The following is a 21,919-nucleotide window of genomic DNA, read 5'->3' as shown; positions in this document are numbered from 1 at the left end:
ACTTTTCTTTTATGTAATACCACTTGAAAAACTGCAACCTGAATTCTCCAATGACCAACACAGAGTACTTTATTCTTTGCAGAATGTTCTACGCGGTTGAGATTGGGGAAACCATCCACGCAACTATATGAGACGATACGTCGTGATTATGCCGTATGGAACTTGGAGTGAATGGAAAATGGGACCCCTAACCAGACTGACCAAGGTGAGTAAGCCTTGGGCTCAATGATGGGTGGAGTGGTCACGTATTTCCGGACATTCGATGCCATATTGCAACATCCATAACCATGATGTGTCCAAAGCACCCAGGCAAGGCAGTAGCCTGCTGAGCGTAGGATGTCGTAGACTTATGATTCGTAAATTCTCTGTTCCAGATGATGCTTCTGTGCGACTTGTCATATGTTGATCGCTCTGAGCAACAGTTGAGCTGAAATTTGTCGATGTGTGCGTAGTTCGGAAGCTGACTATTAGAAACACGAAATTTTTATTAGGATGAAAAGCAAAGCAGCGGACCCCGACATTCTGCGAGACCACAGCTGGCGGAGAGCAACGAGTAACCACTATCGTAAACTTAACTGGGTGAAATTCTCCTTTAAAGATGATTGTGATTATTGGAATCCACGGCCGCCATAGCGAGGCCCCGCGGGCATACGGCCAACACCAGGTCCAACGCCAGGACCAGGCCGTGTGGCAATGGCGGGGTTTGTGCATAGCATACCGACTCGACTGCCAAATTTAGATCCGCGAAGAGACACCATGTGCTTGCGGATGTGAGCAGCCACAATTTCCTTGTGTTGCGGGTTGGCGTGTTGCAAAATCCACTGGATCAGATAGTTACCATATTGGTCGCTTGCGATATCGATTAAAGGAATGCGAGGGCGGTCGATCCGACCTTCACACACTCGGTCAAGGTAGCGCGTCAGGAATTCTGCTCCTCCAATCTTCAAGCACTTCTCAACTACCTTGGAGGCGTACTGGTCCATGCTATATTCAGCAGCATAGCGAATTACATGATCAATTGCCCTGCTGCGGTCAGCCGGCGCTCCATGCTCACAAATATGCTGAATACACCAGTTGCCGAACTGTCCATGAGCGACGATATCAATATTGCTGAGCACTTCCTCAATGCAAGGTCTCTGAGTGGCTGTTAGTTCTACAATACCGACATCAAATATCAAATTGTGGGAATACAGACCTTGTCTTCCTCGAGACAATTCTCAAAAATATTTTGGACCACAAGACTCCCCGTCTCGCCTAGAGCGACCTCGTGCCACATTCCACGGAGTGCTTCGTTTACATATTTCATGATCTGAGGTGGGGACTCAGTCCATCGGAGCTCAAAGAGCTTCTGCCAAACATGACAAGCGTAACGATGAATAACGGTTTCTGGAATACGGCGAAGAAGCTCATGAACCATAATGGCTTTGTAGTCTTCTGGAACAGAATCAAAAGCCTTTTGGACCACATGGCAACCGAACGGGTCCATAGATAAGGTGAGGGTACATCCTCTGATGGCTTCTGCGATCTTGATTACTTGCTCCGGAGTCCCGTGCTCAAAGCATCGCTGGACCAAGAAGTTTCCAAATCGGTTGACCATCAAAGGATAAGCTTGAGCAACAATAGCCTCGACAATCTCGTACTTCTGATCTGGAGTTCCAACTTTGAGTTTCTGTTGAAGGAAGATAGAAGCTTGCTGGTCGTTGCTGCATACGATCTTGTCGACAATATACTTCCAATTGCAATTGACGTTGCGATCTAGCAGTCGACGGTAGTTTAGCGGCTCCGTGGTAGGCAAGTACGTTTGTCCTTCGGTCGAAGTGGGCTATTACAAGTATGAAAGTTAGCCAGAGCATCTTCACTGGATCTTGGGGTTTTCAACTTACCTCGGACTTCCACGGCCCAGCACTACCTGACATGGAAGTGAACTCGCTAGCCAGTGGGGACAGGGAGGTACCGACAGGCGGTGACTGATAGTTAGCATATACTCCAGTATTCATATTGTTTTGTGAGCCACCAGATGTGATTACACCAGGGTCATACTGTCCTTGAGGATAAGGGTATGCACAATAGCCAGGCTGGGTGTTATAGCTTTGGCTAGTGCCGTTGAAGCCTTGACCGCCAAATCGAGCATCGTAACGATTATTTCGTCTACTACCCGGTGGTTTAGTGGTGAAGTCAAAATCTGGGGTAAGTCGCTCTGCCCTGAAATTGTCGGCGGTAGCAGGGTCGTAAGACATGCTAGGCTCGACATAGCTGTGACTTGCAGCTCGTCCAGACCATGGTCCATTCTGCGGCATCCCAAGAGGAGGGGGGCCACTTAGGCCAACGGCACTTGGTGTTTGTTTAAGGCTGCCCCATATGTTGCGTGAACTATTGAAGCCCGTCGCGGACAAAGCATCACTGGTATCAGATCGGCTGTCGTCGTAGCCAGGCCAAGGGCGACCGCCCTCTCTACCCATGTAATGAGTATTGGTGTTGGCAGGATGGAGACTTGGAGGGCGTGACACAGGAGGTGCCTGTTGATGCCCATTAGAGAATCCATTCTCGACCGGGGAGACACTGGTTGGCTGACTCAAGCCTACGTGGCCGTGGCGAGTCGAAGCAAGTTCCTGATCAAGACGAGATATCTTGCTTTGGGCTTGAGCAAGCTCAAACTTGAGTCGCAGCACCTCTTCATCACTGGTAGCAGATTCATTCATCGTAGCGCTTGCTGGTCGAGTGATGGGGCAGGCATTGCCGAACATGTCGGTGGCAGGGGTTATCGGCACTGAGCTGCTGGTTGCAGTGTGTTCAAGCTTGAGTCCATCATTAGCGTCTACCGAGTAGTTGAGACCGCTGCCAATAGGAGGAATGCCGGATAATTGTCGAGCCAGCCTAGGTGGACTAGAATTGGTGAGACTCGATTCCAGGATCTCAGAAGTACCAAATGTTTCGAGGTTTGGCTGAGCACTCTGTTCCAAAGATGTCAGCTGGAGGCAATTATGTAACCAAATCACGTTTTCAAAACTGACATTAGGACAGCTTTGATTGACTAGCGATGAGGCTGAGAGAACCCCGTGGGGTCTCTTCTGCGAGGATTGGCCATTCGGTTCCTGTTACACATACTAGTTGGCTTCAATGAAAGGCAAAACAGAACTCAAAGATGATTGAAGGACAGATGTTAACGGTGCTAGGCAAATGGTCTGTGGTCTAATGTAGATATGGGTAAAATAATTTATGGGCATCAGTTGGTGGCATAGGATATCTTTGGTATTCTGACGAGACTTACAAAAATAAGGAGGGATTTTAGTTGGTCACCTACAGCGGCAATGGAGAAATCCTCCTTGCCGACCTTGGTGTTTTCGTCCATCTGACTTGTCTTGGACCCCGGAGTGCGGCGTAGAGTCGGAGACCCAGTTGAGCGGGCCACAGACATACTGCAGCTCTGGGTTGAACGGACAAATCTCGATTCTAGACTGGGTATAAAACGTTTGCAGAGGCTGTGATTGATGGGGTTGTTGGGGTTTTCAGCTGATTTTCTAGTTACCCACGCAAAATCCACAAATGAAAGATATGCCAGGATAGCAAAGATTAGATCATGTGGCGAGTGAGAGATGCCAGAATTGGCCAGTGACCAGTTGTGGTCAAATATTGGAGATGCGAGATGGAGTGGAGATGAAAAGACGAAAGACGGAATACCACGAACAGGCGGCGTTCAAAACGATTAGACGACCACAATATGACAAGTTAGAGCTCAGATAATTACAGGTGTAAGGAAGCCAGCTCCGGGTGGATGCAAGTTGAGATGAGGCGGGAGAAGGTGTCAGGAGCGGCCGTATTGAGTCGAACAAGATGTGCTTGCTACCTGCCAACACGAGGTAGGGGCTTACTAGTACATGTGACGGATGGTTACTGGTTGTCGGGACCGAAAGAGGGTGTTTAAATATGAGCGTGGCAGTAGCCGTACGCCGATGTATATCTTTGGAAACTGACGGTTCGGAAGATTACTGGTAGATGGCAGATGCACCGAACCTAGAACTTGTTAGACGAGGCAGGTGTTCGGAAGCAGCCTCACCAACCTAGACGCCGGTAGATGGTGTAGTTTTGTATGACCTAGACGCGGGAAGTGTTAAATGACAGGCGAGGAGAGAGGCCGTTGGTGTCGGCAGATAGAGACGGTGGGAAGTGACTGCCTGTATTGGGGAGATTGCTATACCTTGTCAGATGTTAACAGGCAGAGAGGTGAGGAGGTAGGATGAACGACGGTGCAGACGGGTAAGGAGGTGGATAGGTGGATTTCAAGAGAGGACGTCGTGATGGAGGGGTTGTGGTGACGGAGAAGGAGGAAGAATATAGGAAAGAGAGAATACTATGAGGTACGAGGTAAGATGTGAACATCTGCGAAGGTAGGGGGACTTGAGGGTACCTACATATACCTCAAGTTACGTGTGGGGGGTGGGATGAGGGAGGTAGGTAGGTAGGTCAAGCGCTACTTCTGCAGCAATGGTGCCAAAGGCAGGCATGAGGATACCTCAGGTATCTATGACAGAAGACAAGTAAAGGTAAGTAATGGAAGGCAAGTGAAGATAGGTAAGGTAGGTAAGTATTGGGCGTGTGTAATGTCCTTGCGAGGCATCGTGCACCATGGGGTGGGAGATGTGTGTGGAAAGCGCGATGGACGACGGTGGTTGGAGATGAGCCACCCACACACAAATCTGCATCTGTGATAACCACGTAGCTTTAGAATACTTCGACATTGTTTGTTTGGGTGTGGTTAGACTGCGTAGATACCTACCTACCTTATACTCACCATGTTTGACGGCAATGGATAGGGAAAGAGGCGCATTACCAGCCATGTCAATGCTAAGCAGGTGGATGTAAGTGTGCAGGGGAAATGGTATACTACTCGAAAATTCGTTTCTTAAGTTGTAAGTAGAAGTGAAATCCCATATGGCCTCTCAGGAAATGTCCTCCTAGACGCACTTCGTCTGCTACTTCCAGCTACCGACCTGAAAATGTCCCGCTAAAAGTACGGGGAATAGCTTCTCAACATAAAGCTATTCTATTTAACTTCAAAAAGCTCCGTGCTTTTGGACAAGTAAGCAACTCGGATTTGAAACCTGCCTAGTAGATTGAGGAGGTAATGCATATCACCTATTGGTGACAGGTGGCCTTTTGCAGTGGTGCAAATAAGGGCAAAAGGGAAACTCCGTCATCTGGAGTTGAGGAAGATGTAGTAGGAGATGGTGCATAAAATGTTGGATATATCGAAAGCCTTACTATGAGAGCCGCAATTTGAAGGTTGGTGCATTGCAGAAGAAACATATGAGTACAGAATAGTCCGCCTTAATTTCTATATGACCACTCAAAACACCCCTAAACGAGTCGCAAACTTTCATGACAACTGCATCACGTAGACTCTTAAGCAGTAAATCCATTGCTTAGTTTCGCAGCTGACGCTGGGATACGGTTCATGGGTGTCATCCCATCCACATGCGGCCAATTTAGCTCTAGAAATGTGACACACTTTCGTAGGTTGCGCGTCAAAAGTAGGAGAAGTAGTGCCCCCATTGGGGTTGACGGTTCAACAGAGGAGCTTAGTCTGGAGAGTCTGATTCCATCGTTGCTAAGATTCTCGCCTTCCCGACTCCTACCTCGATGCTCTTCCTGTCAATCTTTCGTGGCCGTTGCAAATGTTATACATGTCGATAATACAAGGGTTAAATTGGCGCAAACTAGTGTCTTATCTGCCTCTCTTGTCTTTTTTCTCTTCACCGAAGCGTTAGTGTCGGGGTCATTCGCGGGGCTCGACAAAGAACCATACCTGGTGCTGTGCGCTTCTTCTTTGGCGCGCCCTTTCCACGCTGCCTCCGGCTGTAAAAATTTGTCAGCATTCCCACGCAATGTGCAACGCGACTACACGAGGGCGACTTGCCCTGCTAGATGTTCTTGTCGATCATCCTCTTCTTCATCCAAAGTCTCTAGTTCCAGGCTCCTGAATTCCTTTTCTAATGTATTTATCGTGGGGCCCCTCGGGGGATAATATTTCGCTAGCGACGGTCCTCGAAGCCTTTGGCGAAGAATCTTATTTCCCATTCGTATTCTTTCGGGGTTGTAGGTAGTCGAGAAGACCTGGCACTGGACCTGAATTGCAGGTCAGAATTTGAAGCAGAGATTGACGGACGCAGAAACAATCTCACCTTCATCAAGTCCAGTAGCCGTGCACGAGGGACGGCCGCCATCTTGAATCGCTGTGCGGCTCGATATCTGTATGGCTAGACGATGTCGTCGCACATGGGCAAACTGCACGATAACCAAAACCGAAAGTTTGATGGAGTTGGAAGTGAGTCCCCACATATGGCCTGTGCTCCACAGCCTCCGTCCAGTAGGTACCTGATTACCTTAGGTAGCAGTACGCAGCAAGGGTACGGACTAGTACCTAATACCTTAAGTATCCCCAAGGCAAGTAGGTACCTGCAGTACCAGGTATCTATGCCTATGTACCTGAGTACTCTTCCAAGTTCGAAGCCTCCAATTTCATTTGTGCACAGGCAATCATTTGCTAACTCATAATCCAAGCCCTTCGGAACCCCCTCTGACGGCGTGATCACTATGTCAAAACGGTCTTTCGATGAATTTTCAACAGTTCCTTCAGGTTCTCGGTATTCATTGATATTGCAGCATGCAGACCACCTGCTAAAAGCAGCTCAGTCTCTCAAGCAGGACCTGGAGCGATTGGGAAAGTACAGCACTTCGCCTTCACATGAGAAAATCTTCTCAACTCTCAAGCAACATAATAATGAGATACACCTTGCGACGCAAGCATTATCTCATGATGAGGTGCATTCTCCAATAATCCGTTCAGAAGTCGCATCGTATCTCTAACGCCCCTTTATAGACTTCCAGTGTGAGCACAGCATCAGAGAGCACTCACAAGGTCCAGAAAATAGACAAGCAACAAGACTCTTCCAATGAACACCCGCAGTCGGGATTTTTGATTCCTAATCCTACAGTACTCACAAAATGGACGTCTCAAGATATTTGCGATGCAGATTCGCAGCCGCCGCTGCCCCCTGCACTGGACCCTGTTCTCGAAAAGGCAGCACGTACGCATGCCGGCGTAGCGAGAGGCATCGGGGAGATGGATTATGAGCGGCTTGAGTGGATTGGGGATGCATATCTGTATTTGATCTCATCCGCATTCATATATCAGACATTTCCCAATCTTGCCGCTGGGCGATGCTCGCAACTTCGCGAACGACTTGTAAAGAACGAGACGTTGTCCGATTTCACCGTACGATACAACCTCGACAAGCGAGCTAGGTTGCCCACTGAATACCAGCCTGGCGGCAGGCCATCCCAGACAGGCGCTGGCACGTCGGCATCAAAAAAGGAACGGAAGAAGATTCTTGGCGACCTCCTGGAAGCCTACATGGCCGCGGCCATCCTAGGTGATGTTGGCGGCCTCTCGCGCGTCACTACATGGCTAAAGCAAGTTTGGGCCACTACACTTCAGCGAGAGATACGTGACGAACACAAGAAATCTGCTGTTGAGGGCTATTCTAACGCTGTCGGAGGAGAGGGCCAGTTTAGTGGTGGTAGTTCAGCGCAACCTCTTCCACCGAAAGTAGTCTTGAACAAAGCCATTGGAACGAAGACGGTAAAGATCACTTATCAAGATGAGGGCCAACCGAAGAAGGACAAGAATACAGGCTTACCATGGTTCACCGTGGCGGCTTATTACAATGGCTTGGGCGAAACAAATCTCAGGCTTGGGCACGGAAGCGGCCTCTCAAAAAAGGATGCAGGCGAAAAAGCAGCACTTCAGGCTTTGGAGAACAAGAAGTTGATCAAGCGACTGCAAAAGCTGAAGGATGACATGAATGCCACGCTTGCCAACACTGAAAAGCCCTTGGATAAGTAAAAGAGAGCAATATCTGCCTCAGATCATTAATGTCCCGTCTGTGCCCGATCAAAGGACTACTGAGCACATATATGAGCACATCAATTTCTCATTGGTATTGTTGCTCATAGGCCTCTCGGTACTTTCTGCCATAGATGCAGTACTGTAAAGGGGGCACAACCAGTCGGACCAGGCACTTAGAGTAGCGGTCCTTACCACTTGAGTTGACCTCTGCCCCAGGAATCCGCATCCCCAAATGTACGTTACATTTATAATCGATTAGTAACAAAATAATATGTATATAAGCCAGGTCAGCGGACGCATGGTAGAATTAGGCCTCATTAGTAAAAGGTGAGGAAAGCAGCCCCTTTGATTCAACCGCACAGCTTCTTCGTACTTAGGTACTTACCTATTCACATACTTTACATACCTACCATTCCATACTATACCTAACATAACTCCGCCCAAAACAAAAGAAATATCGGTTGTCGAATATGACAGCGTCCAAACACAAGTATCTTGGTCCCAGTGAGGGTCGAACTCACGACCTTCGCATCACTAATGTTATAAGAGACTTATAATATTAGTACGACGCTCTAACCAACTGAGCTATGGGACCCAATTGGATGATTTCAGGGGCTGAAAATGGTTGCTATATCGCTACAATTGGGGTTCTGGGTATCTCCAATCAGTGAGGAGGCATATTGAAGCTTTTTTAAAATGCTTTTCGATAGTGAAGGCACCAGCTGGCATTAAGAATGTGCCTAGACGTAGCCGTTTCTTGAAGACGTATCCTATAACTCATCTGCCTTCTCACATTGAGTGAAGCCATCATGTCACCTATGCAACATTGTGTAACACCGGCAACTTGGCAATCACAAGCTTCACTTACACATTTGTCAAGCACTCTTACTTACCTACATAGAGTCTTCCTGATAGATTGATACATATTTCCAAATGTCCACACAGGCCCTCCAGCATATGTTGTGCGTCTCACTGAGCTCCGAAGGGTGTGAGAAGTCTACTAAGGGTCGTTCTATGCAGCGTTGTTAATGTCAAGTCAGCCAGCTATTCCGAGGTTAGATAAGTAGAAAGTATGTCAGATGAGGCCGTCCCGAAATTCTAAGACCAAGAATAGAGATATTAGACTTGACAGATTCATCGATACATTGAGTAGCTATAGGCTGGACATAGAACAATTTCAAAATCAGTCACTTTCATCTTCGATAAAATGTCACAACGGCTTTACCATGCCCTACTAGTTCAATGTCAACGTTAATGCCGATCAAAGGTTGTTTAGGCTCCACGTGAGGACCTGAGCTAACTCCGCATCTGCTGGTCCAAGTGACACTCTACAACCAGTACAACCTAAACATGGCTTATAATCCATCACCCACTGGCTGGCAACTAGCAGCGTATCTCGTATCTCCCGCAATACCTTTGTCTTCTCGCTTGTTCAATCTTCAGATACCCCAGGTAACGCGGCCATAAATTCCCCCAGGCACTTCACCTTGTCTCCGTTCGCAGGAATCTAAAGCATGATCAGCACCGAGTTAACATTCCTAGCGGCAAACATCTTACCGATTCCATATTAACACCCTTACTCTTATAGTGCTTCTGAATAGCCTCCATGTTCTTGATGTAGCCATCGTATCGCTTATCAAAGCGTTCCTCATCGTCCATCTGCTCTCTAGCTCGGCTCAGGTATCGATGTTTGGCGACGTCACGGCTGCATTCGAGAACGATGACTTTCAGGGGCATGCCAATCTAATATACCCAAGGCATTAGTCTAGTCTCTCCTTCATTTGGCGTCCCCCTGAGATTATCTTGTATTCTTACTGTCTTTTCGAACGCGCGAGCAGTCTTCATATTACGCGGGAACCCATCAATCAACCAAGTAGTCTCTGTGACATCCACATTCGGCGTAGAATTTATCTTGTCCTTGAGAATCGGGATGAGCACGTCAGCAGGTAGTAACTTGTTATCTCGCAAGTAATCACGAATCTTGTTGTGATCGATGTCGTTCCCAGCCTGGATCGTCGTAGGGTCACAGAGTTCCCGTAGATAGTCCCCAACAGAGAGGTGGTGATGAGGAGGACGCTTCAACGATTTGACAGCCTCCTTGCAAACCGTGCCTTTGCCACTTCCTGGAGGCCCAAGAACGAAGACAATCTTATTGTTACCTGGATTCATGGTGCTGTCCATTGTGGGTATCATAGAAGTGTATTACAAGTAGACTCATGGATTTCGAATGCCTAGCCAGTGCTTTTGAAGAGGAGGATTTAAGTATACAAGCTTTGTTGAAACTCGTTTGGGCTTCCATCAGAATACTCAAATACAAACATCATTTGTTTTCACTAGGCAACATGATTGTACAGATAGAAGATTCCCGAATGAATGAGGTTGCTGTAGGAATAATCAGCTTGCTCGGTACTGCAAACAGTACGTGTGGTAATATGATCAATTAACGGCCACACTAGGTTGGTTGCCCCTAGAAAACGTCCGTTAAGTCATTATTGTCCTATTTTTATTCCAGAACTTATCAGAATTTTCCAAATGTCACTCTTGTTTGTTTGATGGTCCTTTGTCTTCAAGTACAGTCATCCAATTTGGGTCAAACATTGCACAAGTAGGCATCGAGTTTCCCATAAGTCTTCCAGTATTTATTCTCTCCTACCTTCTTCTTTCCATGCCATCTGTCTCCAGTTGGATACAACAGCGGCTCAAAGAACGATTGACTATGATGTCAAACCTTCATCTCTCGTGGACTGCGTCCATGGCAGTCATTTTCACTGCTCTTGCGACAATGGCAGCCCTCCTGATCTATTGGAATCATACCAACAGCAAAGACATCATTCCCGTCTCCGTCAACTTTCACTTCACTCGTAAATGCAATAAGGAGTGTCAATTTTGCTTCCACACTGAAAAGTCCTCTCACGTCGCCACGGAAGACGAGATGAAGCAGGGGCTCAGGCTCCTTAAAAAGGCAGGCAGTAAGTAACTTTCCGGGCATTCCCCGTTCTTGATGTAGCGATTTGTAGAGCACAGGTGCTCATTTGCAGATTGATCTTGCCCTTGGGTGTCTTTCATTGAATTTCGGGAGGACCACAAACTGGCTTCACATGATAATTTCTGACCTAAACGTATCATAGTGCGGAAAATCAATTTCGCTGGAGGCGAGCCGTTCCTTTACCCGCAAGTGCTGGCTATGCTCTGCCACTTCTGCAAAGAAGAGCTGGGGCTCGAAAGTGTGAGCATCATCACCAATGGAACAAAGGTAACCAAGAAGTGGATGGACAAGCATGGACGGTCGGTGGACGTTCTAGGCGTCAGTTGCGACAGTTTCGACGAGCAAACGAACATTGCTATTGGTCGCGGTACCGGCAATAACGTCAAACAGCTCTTCCAGATACGTGATTGGTGTCGTGAACTGGGTATCAAGTTCAAGTTGAATACGGTCATCTGCGTGCACAATTGGCAAGAAGACATGGCAGACATGGTACAAGAACTTGACCCCTTCCGATGGAAGGTCTTCCAAGTCCTTTACGTCGAGGGAGAGAATGATTCTTCGGATGACCAGGTCAATGTGAATAAGCGAAAGCGAAACGCCAAGAAGCTTCTCATCTCGGATGACCAGTTCAAGGCATTCTGCGATAAACATCGACACCTTGCCTCATTTGTACCTGAGCCAAACTCGGTCATGGCTTCTAGTTACCTTCTCCTTGATGAGTATCTTTGCTTCCTTGACAAGGGCACCGGGCCTGAGAAGCAGTCACGGTCAATTCTAGAGGTTGGAGTGCAGAGGGCATTGAGCGAGGTTCACTGGGACCAGCGTGCCTTCAATGAGCGTGGCGGTGTGTACGATTGGACCAAAGCGGTCGAGGAAGATGCGGAAGAGGTGTGCGGCTCTAAGGGATTGTCGTGGTGAGGAAGCATTACGATCATGATGTGGACAAGACAGTAGTCTTTGGGATTTGCTTTGTTCCTAGTAGAGCCAGACAGCCATCTCTCGCTCCGGTCTCCTTCCTGCTTCTATTGCCAGAAAGTCAACAGGAAGTTATTTCGATTACGTATAGGAATGTCGAGTAGGGCAACAAGACAATTAGTGCCACCATCAGGTATCAAACCACCGGGCATGGAGGCAAAGCTGGCGATAGAGCAGGATACTTCGGTACTGAGAGGGCGTTTGTCTGGTTGTCTGATTGTCTCATTAAATCAAATAGCTACCTAGGTCGACTGAGACTTTGAAGGTAATTGACAAAAGATGCAATGAATAATTTGGTGCGTGATTGCTTTGTGCTAGTTGTTGTGCATCGAATTCTGATATGTAGTCTGGAATGGCGATTCTGGATGCTTCTATTTCCTCCTGGCGGTGCATGTCCTAATGTTTGTTTGCTGAGGTGGGTAGGTACTTTAAATAATTGCGGCTTGCCGTGATAGAATCTTTGCTGTAAAAAAACAACAACTCAGCCATTCAAGTTGTCCTGAGCTTAACATCAGAACCTTTTCCAACTATACCACGGCGCAGGAATCATTCTGTTTCCCTACCTGTTCATGGTTCGAGGCTGTTGGCGAATCTCAAGATGCATCTAATAGGGCCAAAGCTCGGCGCTCCCTTTAGTGCTCCAAGGCTTACACGTATTGTATCCAAGGTGGAAGTCGAGCGCAAGTTCAACCTCGGGCCTAAATTTGTTTCTGTTTTCTTGTCTGAGGAATGGGCGCACTCCCAAGCACGATATCGTCAGGTCTACAATAACCAAAGCGGTGGTCCTTCCTTCACCGTTGTCAAGCAGCCAGGCCAGATAATCCGTGATATCTACTACGACACCCAGAATGAGCAACTAAGCGCCCTGGGCCTCTGGGTACGGCAGCGGCATGTTCGATACTTCCCTCTCAGCTCTTCTCAAGAGATGAACGATAACTGCTGCGAGGCCGCCACCAAACCTGGTAGCGCGACAGTTGAAGATCACAGGTGAGAATCCCGATACCCGCATTCAATCAGTCGATATCTTCTAGGCCAGTAGAAAGAGTTGTGAGGCTCTATGACTATTGTGCACACACCTACACACAGCATATTTTTCTTCCTTTTTTACTCTCGAGTCAATCGCTGATGTTTAGATATTCGCATAGCCACAAGGCACAATGGAATGCCAAATTGCGATTCGGCGGCCATTTCAACGACTCAGAATTTGTTGAGATCGATGGGGAAAAGAACGTGTCAGATGAGGTCCTAAGAATTACAGGATCAAAGACAAGATTGGAGGACTTGCAGGTAGTCACCGATCTCCAGACTAAACGTAGATCGTGGGAGGTATCACAGCTGGCCGACGGTACAACCCCCTCAGCGAAAATGACGATTGTGATGGACGATGTGACTGAGGCCGAGGCCGAGGCCGAGGCCATGAGCAAGAATGGTGGACTTGGTAGATCTGCCTTCACTCATACCATCGGGGAGGTGGAGCTTTTCCAAGAGTTTACGACGGTGGGCAAGGACATGGAGGAGCACGAGACAGAGAGGAAGAAGATAGCAGCGCTGAGAATGGAGGAGCTAAAGGAGTTCATGCTGGCGAACACGAGCCTTTTTGCAATGACTCCACGGCCCATCGGCAAGCTGACAGCATATGATACATGGAAACGCTCACTTGCAATCGCCAACACTCGTCGTTGACCATCTTTTCACTGATGTTAGATTCGATATCGACATGCCTCCCATTCCCTCTTAGGGTCTAATGTTGTAGGCAGTCTACTATGTATGTGGCTCAAGGCGATAGATAGAGACATCATCCTGAAAGTTGGGCTTGCTACCTACCTAGATAGGTACCCAGTTTAGGAATAACCCTAGACTACCTAATATTTACGCTCGCAATCGCCTACTTTTCTCCTCAAGAAGGGAAATTCAGTCACAGTAGCGTGGAGATAGGAACTATAATACCTAACCTGAAATCCCTAACATAGGTAGATACCTACTAACATGCATCTCTTCAACTGAGTTTAACAATGTCGGACAAAAATCGGCGTCTTCACGTGCTGCTAAGATAATCTTAGCGCCAAGTACTGCACGCGGCCTCGGGAAGTGTTGGCGGCTGCCCCACTAGGAGATACCTATCTACGCTAACCCCAGCAAGAATGGGGGGACGGGGGGTTAGAATCAGGGGTCCCATAAGTAGCCACTCGCCAGCAAGTCAGCGTTGCAGCTAGGGGTATCCGCCGCCCACTGTTGACGCCGAGGCAAAAGCTGGAGCCTCACCTAAGTGTCACCCAATTACCTACTGAGCGCTCGCATTTGAGCTCAACCAGCCGATGAGGCATGGTGAACTGCACTCGCCCCTAATGTCTTCTCTGGCCACGCCAAACTTATCCCGCTCAATCTCTTTCTCCGTATCTGTACATTATTGACTTATTCCTACAAAGTAGATACCAAGCCACAGACTTGGGGGGTCCAAGCGCCTCTTTGCAATACATGACGTCTCGTTAATTCTTATCAACTTCTTATCAACTTGCGGTAGCAATTGGGCGGCAAGCCGGCAACGGCCGAACCCCCCCTTACACAAGAGCAGAATACACCACAATAACCTTGCGTAATTGGACAATCGCCTCGAATCTCGTTTCCCCCGAATCAAGGACGGCGGCATTCGAGCGGGAGTAGGGAGTACGCGTCGTGGTCGCACTTGCGGCTCAGACACGAGCTCGCAATGGCGGACTCAGTCGGTATGCACCTGCTGCTTTCTTGACTACACTGATCTATATCTTCCGCTTTTGCTATTTCAGTTGGCCCGCATTAGCTGGGGTAGTTATACCTCCCGGGCCCTGGCGCTTGTGCTGTCAACACGTACTGACGGATCATTTGTTATCACAGACCGCGTGTTTGTGCACGCACTCAACACTGTCAAGAAGATCCCCAAAACCGGAGCATCACGACCACCGCCCAATGACCGGCTACGTCTATATGGCCTATACAAACAAGCAATGGAGGGTGATGTGGATGGCGTGATGGAGCGACCACGGCCAGGCAACGGTCTAGATCCCGACGAACTGCAACGCGAGAGGGATAAGTGGGATGCATGGAATATTCAGAGTGGCATCAGTCGTACCGAAGCTAAGAGGCGGTATGTTGAGGCCCTCATCGATACCATGCATCGTTATGCCAATACTCCGTAAGTTATCATCTCACTATTTATTATGGTGGTTCATGCATATGGTGGCGAGGTACTCTGCTGGAACACACGACTCTGACTAACCCATCTACTAGAGACGCACTGGAGCTTGTTGGCGAGCTCGAGTTCGTGTGGAATCAGATCAAAAGCAATAGCCCCTCGTCATCAAATTCGTCACCAAAGGATCGCTCCTCCTTTGTGGAACCACAGCGTTTCCAACAACCGCTGAGCGGAACCGAGGGTCCTATGAAAGTATTAAGCCCGATGAGCGAGGATGATGCAGCGGAACATCGATACCGGGATCGAGAAGAGGACGAGGGCGAAGGAGATTACGTTAAGAAAGGGGATCGTTGGTCACGTAAGGTCGAAAGGGCACTTATGCGCTTATCTGCGGAGATAGCAGCATTGCGAGAACAAATTACAACAGGGCGAGAATGGAGAACAAAGAAAGAGAAAAGTATCCCGGCACGGGCTGGCGGGCTACTATTGCTTATCGTAAAGCATTTTGCTGTCGACGTCTTCATCCTTGCTCTTATCTTGATATGGATGCGGAAGCGAAAGGATCGACGACTTGAAGATCAGGTTCGAGCAATTCTTCGAATAGTGCGCGAGTACGCTGGAAAGATGCTCCCGTCTAGGTGATAATAAGCCTCATCCGTGGAGGCTAAATTGTTTTACTAAAGAGGTGGATCTGTGGCGTCTTCGGAGGCTTATTCGCCCTGCACACCACCGACAACGACCAATCTCGTCCGAGCTCTCCCATTCAGAAACTCCGGCGGGAACTTGGAAGCATGTTGACAAGGCAGAAAGTGCATTGTATTTTGACACGTGATGTGATGCTGGTGTGCTCTCTCCAGAGAGGTATATGGTCAGATTTATATATCCAAGAATGGGATTTTCTTGGGTTATCAAGATTCTGACTAGTAAAGCTCTAGGAAAACCAGCCGGTTGGTGATAGAAACTTCTTACCAGCCAAGACTGATCTCCCTTCGGTTCAAGTCAGGGAGGGTATATATTATACAATATGTAAATGTACGTCCCTTGGAGTACTGCTTCTTAGCTTGAAGCATTTTGCCCATGCGGCTACGCTCTGCATTGAATATAGCTGTTATTGGGGAGGCTCAATAGACCCAGCATATAACCTATTGGATCTTTTCTCCTGTACAATGATAATGAAATATACTGAAATATTGCCTCGTGTTTCGGCTTAACTTCCTTCTGGTTCTCCATGCATTGCCCTTTTGGTTGGCATCGCTAAAATGGTAGAAAGATGGCTCAATCTCTTCTTCTTAACCTAAAAAGAATGGTTATTGACCTTTTGGACTGGACTGTCGAGAAGTGGCGTGCACTGGGGTTGTTCATGAATGGTTCATGCGTGGTCCATGAGAGAGGTATCTTTGGTACCTAACCGGAACATGGACCTCAAATACATAGCAATACAACAGATATCCCAGACTACCTAGTAAATTGACATGTATATTATACTGTGCTCTGTCATTGTGTTGAATGGGTATATTTTTTTCGACGGCTCTCAACTTATCGATAATTACAGAATGGGTGAGTGAATGGGACATCACTCCAATTAACAACCCATGTCATTCTATAGGCCATGCTGTCATTACATGCTTCACTACGCCCAGCAACATCAATCCACGATAGCATAAATCGCGAAGAGCTGTCACTTTTAACACGTCTCCAACGGCTTCGTACATAATGAACCAAGCTTGGCCGGCATCATCATACCCCATTTTGGTATACAGCAAAGGACTTTATAACCTGCCTACATTGGAGTGGTCTACTATATTTACATCAACCGCAAATTAAGAACAAGGACTGAATTATGGCTGCCTACAGCATACCTAGCCAAGATGGCGCAGAGGAAATACCTCGTTTGACGACCATTGCTCCATCAATATTTGTTCCAACTGATAGAGACTTCACCAAAACGCCGCCGCCGCTATCAGATGATCCCACAGCCCGCCTTGATGCCGGGTTAGACACACTCGACTGGCACGCCACACGCGTCGAGAACAACATGATTCTTATGCTGCAGAGAGAAGCCGAACGCGTCCGGCGCGTTGCGGAGAATAGCACCAGCCAGCAAACGGTCAAGGAACCGCTCAATAGGACGGGTAACGACCTGCTTCTTGAGGAGAGGCTTCTCGAACAGGACTCGGAGGATGTACTCAAGATATTACGAGAGGCTAGCCAAGATGCTGCGAGCGGCCGCGAGGGCTCGCGCCCACAACTTCCCCCGCGGCCTAGAGGGCCTCACGACCCGGAATATACGGACCTCGCCACACTGCGTAGTGCTATGTTCAGGACGGCCGTGGATGAGCGACAGACGCCCCGTTCCGAAGCGCTGACGCATGTGCTCAACCTTGTGAAATGGGGATGGGACGATCAGCTCGAAGGACACAGAGGAGTTGTTCAGAAAGAGAAAGACGAGCGCAGAGCTAAGCTTGAGCGCCAATTGAAGGAGGGCAATTTCCCAAAAGCCGCAAACGAATCAGCTACATATATGCAAACTCCCTCTGCGCCGGAGGCTCCTATGGGGATGCGCAACAACTCACTTGGCAGTGATAAGATGGATATAGACGAACAATGAATAATCACCATAAACTGTCCACGTGGGCTATTATCCTGAATACACCAACTACACAAACACCATAGCCGGCCAACCACCACTAGAAAGAGCATTAAAGCCGGTACATGAGAATTAATCGGCGGGTTATACCATTTACTGCTATGGATACTCTGGTTACTGGCTGTTGACTTTGGGACTGTTCTATAGCCAGAAGTATTATTAAAGGTTTATTCCGTATTTGGAGCGGCAGCTGCATTTTTCCTTTCCCACGGTTTCAACGGCGCCTGCATAGCGCCGTGAGTTGAAATTGATGGATCTTCGATGACAGTGTCTGGGATCTCGCGGATGCCCGGAACTGCCTGCCCCGTCTGTAGGAACTTGACGATCTCCTCGAATTTCTTAGGGTATGGCGTCGCCTCCCCGCTCGGATCGGAAGGCAGCGCGGTCCTTGGGACGAATAATTCGGTCTTGGGCGCTTGACGCTGCCAGCTAGGGACCGAGGGATCTACCGCCTCTGGGTATGGAGGATATCCGAGTTCGGCATGAAGGATAGCGAGTCTTCTTTGCTCTGGCGGTACCTGACCTTGGCTTAGCAATGCACATAAATAACGAAGGAGTATATAGGCGTATACATAAAAATGAAAGAATGTGAGAGATGAGACACATGAGAATGGGGATGAATGCCTTACGTTTCCTTCCGCTTCTTGTGCTAGGGTTTGATTTGAGAAAATCCGAGGCTGCAGATTTCCTGACTTGGAAAGCCACTGTTTATATGCGTCTTTCTCTATTTGGACCTTTATACGCTCCGCGAATCTCTCGATACGAGTCTGAAGTGCGATCTCGGCCAGCTGTGAGGCCTCTGGCTCCACGGCATATAGAGCAGCCGTCAACTTGCGCTTTTATCCCCATTTTAATGCACATTTCGAGAGGTTTGATAAGAGGTCGTCCGCATGAAATCTACTTACATTAAATAGTAGATCAGCCTGCCAAGGGTATGTGTCAAAAGCTTTAAATGCAACCTCAGGGTCTTCAGCCGCTCGCCGCTGGATGTCGGCCACCCTCTGTGAGGCTTCCGGTGCTGTCATGTTGATTTATTGGTTAAGGCTTTCTCCGATCTAGATAGGGCGAAGGCAGTATTGAGATAGTATCTCAGGTGATATTTGACATCAGAGCACCCAGAAGGGGTATGATTGAGGTTTGCTGTTTAATGTCTGGTAAGTAGCCTCGAACGAGACTCCGTAGAGATACCGTCTTCTTTTCTCCTTTTGATATGACACTACCCTGAGAAGAATTGTCTTGTAAAAGCCTATATCATTTGGGGGGAAAGCCCACGGTTGGATTCAAGCTTGATGAGAGGTTGTTACCTACCTACCTATACGCATGTGCATCGATCATTTGAATGTGGACATGCCTAAAGCACCTGTAAATTCGGCATCTACACCACTTAAACTGTACCACTGGAGGTAGGTACCTATACCTACACCTACACCTACAGCCTACAGGTACCATGCAAACCCCTCCCCCACGCCTGTGCCAATCTACAAATACGCTAAGCGGGCGTCTCGACCCTTCCAAGATCCTACCTACAGCAGGTAGTGTTACTTACACATCCCTGTCATTCTCTTCCACTTCCTTTATTCCACCATCATCACGATCACGCGATCAAGTGCAGATGCTTGCTCGTTACTGGCAAGCGAACACACTTCCCAATGCGTCGCGCTGCCGTTAGATCTCTTCGGACGACTTGTCAACACACGGCCCGCAGTCTTCCTCGCGCTGGCCGACCGCGACGTTTTCTCTTGTCTCAGCATCCCAACCTTACCCTAACTCGGCTCTCTTCCTCCCGCTCCAACTATGTTCTAGGCGAGCCGCTTCGATCATCCATGTATATCCGTCGCGTTTCCGTTGCGCTGTTGTCGAGCCTCGTGGGGTATGGCGCCTGGTACACATACAAGGGAAACAATACATTAGACCAGACTTTCGGAAGGGCGCTCTCCACCACACCCACAAGGCTCGCGAGCGACGCCACGCCCACTCGAAACGTTCTTGTTGTGGGTGCCGATGAGCTACATACCGGCACTTTCGTTGGCGAAGGCCCTATTTCCAAAAACGTCGACGGAAGTGGGAGAAACGTCTTGGAGATGCTAACACCCGACCAAGCGACCGAAAAGTTGCGACAGAACGAGGCTTCTTTTCTCGTCAACAGGGGACAAGGCGTCTTGCGATATGACATAGTTCAGCTAGCAAGTAACAACCCCATCGAAGATGACCACGCTGAAAGGATTGTGGAAGTGGGTTCAGAAAAGGAAAAATCCAGCAATGATTGGATGTTTTGGGGCGTCTTTGACGGCCATGCGTAGGTTTCAGCCTTTTTACCGATCCTTGCTCAGGTTAAGCTAACAATGCACTCAGGGGATGGACCACATCAGCAAAGCTAAGGCAGACATTAATAAACTATGTTGGCCGGGAATTAAATACTACGTATAAGGCTGCCGAAACGTTGGGCACGGCGCCGTCGCCTGAAGCTATTGATGCTGCCATGAAAGCTGGATTTACCCGTTTAGACAATGATATTGTCCATGATAGTGTGGAGAAAGTCTTAAAGTCTAACTCCAAGAGAGTTGCAGCTGAGCTGCTCGGACCGGCTCTTTCGGGGTCGTGTGCTCTGCTCTCGTTCTATGACAGCAGCTCGAAAACTCTAAGAGTTGCCTGTACAGGCGACTCCCGAGCTGTACTTGGTCGACGGAGCAGTTCTGGTAAATGGACCGCTACGGCCCTCTCTGAAGACCAGACTGGAAGTAACCCGAATGAGGCAGCCCGCCTTCGCAAAGCCCACCCTGGCGAAACTCGTGTTGTCCATAATGGTCGAGTCCTCGGTGGCTTAGAGCCCACGAGAGCTTTCGGCGATGCGAGCTACAAGTGGAGTAGGGATATTTCTGAACGACTTCGCGCTTCCTTTTTTGCTCGACACACCTCACCACATTTGAAAACGCCACCTTATGTGACAGCTGAACCTGTAGTGACTACAACTAAAATCCAGCCTGACAAGGGTGATTTTCTGGTGATGGCTACGGACGGGCTTTGGGAAATGTTGACAAACGAGGAAGTTGTCGGACTTGTTGGTAAATGGATCGAGTCGCAAGCTGCGGAACAGTCTCCTTCCCAGCTTGGGTCAGTATGGTCTAAAATATTTGGCTCCAGCCAGGCTCTACCCGTAGAGGCCAAACAGCAAGAAGGGCCCGATGGTCAGAAAACACCCGTTCGCTTAGGCCAATGGGGTATCTCACCAGATGACAAGGGAAGATTTGTCGTTAAAGATAAGAATGTTGCAACACATCTCATCCGCAATGCGCTTGGCGGGAAGAACGAAGAGCAAGTCTGCGCTTTGCTGACGCTCGTGTCACCATTCTCTAGGAGATATAGGTAAGCTAAGTTGACTATGTTTATCTATGTGCACTAACACTGTGCTAGGGATGATTTAACCGTCCAGGTCATCTTTTTCGGCAATGGCCAGAGAACAGGTGAGGTTACTATTAACCAGGAAGCGTCAAACATTCCACCATCGCCTATCCAGCCTAAATTATAAATCTTATAACTTGGAGAAATCCAAGCGTTACACCATATAGAAGAGGGAATGACGTTTTGGTAGAAAAGAGCATTGTATATTGTATGTTGTGTGTGATAGAAATAGCTGAGCGCGGCGTCTTTGGTTCATATCGAAGCTTGTATTCCTTATTGGCATCACATTGGTGTCCTCGCATACGAAAACGAAGTAAAAGATATTGAATTCACAATCAATTACATTTCAGCATGATGCAGCTAGACAGCCTTCATCCTCACTCGATAACCTGAGAATCTTACTTGCAATGTATTCGCCCCTTTTAACGTCCAAATTATTTATGTATGAATCTCCACCACTTTTTCCTGCCAAGTCTACCCCGCTGAAGATTGCGGAGTGCATTTGGATGTGTGGGAACATCGTGCCAGGTTTGTACGATGGAGGCGACTGAATTCCTGAGCTCTGGTAAGGCTACTTAATAACTCGCCCGAGTGTTACCCCAACCCACCACCATGTCTTGCCCCGGCCTCTGCGGATCTCATGTTCCTGCCAGACGCAGCCGATTGGAGCGCATTTACAGACATGTCGTGAAGCGGGCCTTACTCTTGTCTTTGGCCCTCGGTCTAACCCTTCTCATGATATGAGGAGAAGATATGAGGCCGATCCTGGCTTATATGTCATTATGTTTGAGAGGTAAGTTACTCTCGGCTTATTAGTGGCACCGAGAATCTCGGTGA

At 48.3% G+C, this 21,919-nt stretch overlaps 10 protein-coding genes and 1 non-coding gene across 11 annotated transcripts; 6 read left to right on the top strand and 5 right to left on the bottom strand.

The window, feature by feature from the left end:
- Window positions 1–608: 608 nt before the first annotated feature.
- Window positions 609–3,415, bottom strand: F5B22DRAFT_638843 (armadillo-type protein; the record flags this gene model as incomplete). The annotated part of the gene is made up of 5 exons (XM_047977640.1): window positions 609–1,136; window positions 1,196–1,822; window positions 1,884–2,951; window positions 3,012–3,092; window positions 3,269–3,415. The coding sequence occupies 5 exons, from the start codon at window positions 3,413–3,415 to the stop codon at window positions 609–611; spliced, it is 2,451 nt and encodes an 816-aa protein (XP_047827289.1).
- A 2,480-nt stretch (window positions 3,416–5,895) lies between these two features.
- On the bottom strand, window positions 5,896–6,366 carry F5B22DRAFT_659770 (mitochondrial ribosomal subunit S27-domain-containing protein; the record flags this gene model as incomplete). Its single annotated transcript, XM_047980229.1, has 2 exons — window positions 6,180–6,366; window positions 5,896–6,123 (listed from the first exon to the last, which is right to left on the bottom strand). The coding sequence occupies exons 1-2, from the start codon at window positions 6,219–6,221 to the stop codon at window positions 5,896–5,898; spliced, it is 270 nt and encodes an 89-aa protein (XP_047827288.1). The 5' UTR covers window positions 6,222–6,366.
- A 147-nt stretch (window positions 6,367–6,513) lies between these two features.
- F5B22DRAFT_426150 (ribonuclease III domain-containing protein) lies at window positions 6,514–8,349 on the top strand. Its single transcript, XM_047971708.1, has 2 exons — window positions 6,514–6,819; window positions 6,878–8,349. Exons 1-2 carry the CDS (start codon window positions 6,592–6,594, stop codon window positions 7,901–7,903), a joined length of 1,254 nt encoding a protein of 417 aa, XP_047827287.1. The 5' UTR covers window positions 6,514–6,591; the 3' UTR covers window positions 7,904–8,349.
- Window positions 8,350–8,402: 53 nt separating this feature from the next.
- F5B22DRAFT_t160 lies at window positions 8,403–8,501 on the bottom strand. The gene has a single exon. It is a non-coding gene; the product is annotated as a tRNA-Ile (tRNA).
- Window positions 8,502–9,294: 793 nt separating this feature from the next.
- F5B22DRAFT_659768 (P-loop containing nucleoside triphosphate hydrolase protein) lies at window positions 9,295–10,461 on the bottom strand. The gene is made up of 3 exons (XM_047980228.1): window positions 9,722–10,461; window positions 9,464–9,649; window positions 9,295–9,413 (listed from the first exon to the last, which is right to left on the bottom strand). The coding sequence occupies exons 1-3, from the start codon at window positions 10,097–10,099 to the stop codon at window positions 9,339–9,341; spliced, it is 639 nt and encodes a 212-aa protein (XP_047827286.1). The 5' UTR covers window positions 10,100–10,461; the 3' UTR covers window positions 9,295–9,338.
- Window positions 10,462–10,571: 110 nt separating this feature from the next.
- F5B22DRAFT_638841 (uncharacterized protein) lies at window positions 10,572–11,810 on the top strand (the record flags this gene model as incomplete). Its single annotated transcript, XM_047977639.1, has 2 exons — window positions 10,572–10,875; window positions 11,035–11,810. 2 exons carry the CDS (start codon window positions 10,572–10,574, stop codon window positions 11,808–11,810), a joined length of 1,080 nt encoding a protein of 359 aa, XP_047827285.1.
- Window positions 11,811–12,138: 328 nt separating this feature from the next.
- On the top strand, window positions 12,139–13,682 carry F5B22DRAFT_426108 (uncharacterized protein). The gene is made up of 2 exons (XM_047971707.1): window positions 12,139–12,854; window positions 13,013–13,682. Exons 1-2 carry the CDS (start codon window positions 12,466–12,468, stop codon window positions 13,548–13,550), a joined length of 927 nt encoding a protein of 308 aa, XP_047827284.1. The 5' UTR covers window positions 12,139–12,465; the 3' UTR covers window positions 13,551–13,682.
- A 698-nt stretch (window positions 13,683–14,380) lies between these two features.
- On the top strand, window positions 14,381–15,790 carry F5B22DRAFT_426084 (acyl-CoA binding protein). The gene is made up of 3 exons (XM_047971706.1): window positions 14,381–14,590; window positions 14,739–15,036; window positions 15,132–15,790. Exons 1-3 carry the CDS (start codon window positions 14,575–14,577, stop codon window positions 15,676–15,678), a joined length of 861 nt encoding a protein of 286 aa, XP_047827283.1. The 5' UTR covers window positions 14,381–14,574; the 3' UTR covers window positions 15,679–15,790.
- A 953-nt stretch (window positions 15,791–16,743) lies between these two features.
- On the top strand, window positions 16,744–17,794 carry F5B22DRAFT_426031 (uncharacterized protein). Its single transcript, XM_047971705.1, has one exon. It carries the CDS (start codon window positions 16,877–16,879, stop codon window positions 17,642–17,644), a length of 768 nt encoding a protein of 255 aa, XP_047827282.1. The 5' UTR covers window positions 16,744–16,876; the 3' UTR covers window positions 17,645–17,794.
- Window positions 17,795–17,850: 56 nt separating this feature from the next.
- F5B22DRAFT_650169 (uncharacterized protein) lies at window positions 17,851–18,708 on the bottom strand (the record flags this gene model as incomplete). The annotated part of the gene is made up of 3 exons (XM_047979273.1): window positions 17,851–18,201; window positions 18,313–18,519; window positions 18,589–18,708. The coding sequence occupies 3 exons, from the start codon at window positions 18,706–18,708 to the stop codon at window positions 17,851–17,853; spliced, it is 678 nt and encodes a 225-aa protein (XP_047827281.1).
- Window positions 18,709–19,214: 506 nt separating this feature from the next.
- On the top strand, window positions 19,215–21,509 carry F5B22DRAFT_621594 (protein phosphatase 2C). Its single transcript, XM_047975905.1, has 3 exons — window positions 19,215–19,979; window positions 20,036–21,046; window positions 21,095–21,509. Exons 1-3 carry the CDS (start codon window positions 19,333–19,335, stop codon window positions 21,207–21,209), a joined length of 1,773 nt encoding a protein of 590 aa, XP_047827280.1. The 5' UTR covers window positions 19,215–19,332; the 3' UTR covers window positions 21,210–21,509.
- Window positions 21,510–21,919: the final 410 nt, after the last annotated feature.

This window comes from Xylaria bambusicola (assembly GCF_022495145.1).
Source record: "Xylaria bambusicola strain CBS 139988 unplaced genomic scaffold F5B22scaffold_50, whole genome shotgun sequence".
NCBI lineage: Eukaryota > Fungi > Ascomycota > Sordariomycetes > Xylariales > Xylariaceae > Xylaria > Xylaria bambusicola.
Note: the sequence above shows the minus strand (reverse complement) of the source record. Positions and strands in the feature narration are given on the sequence as shown.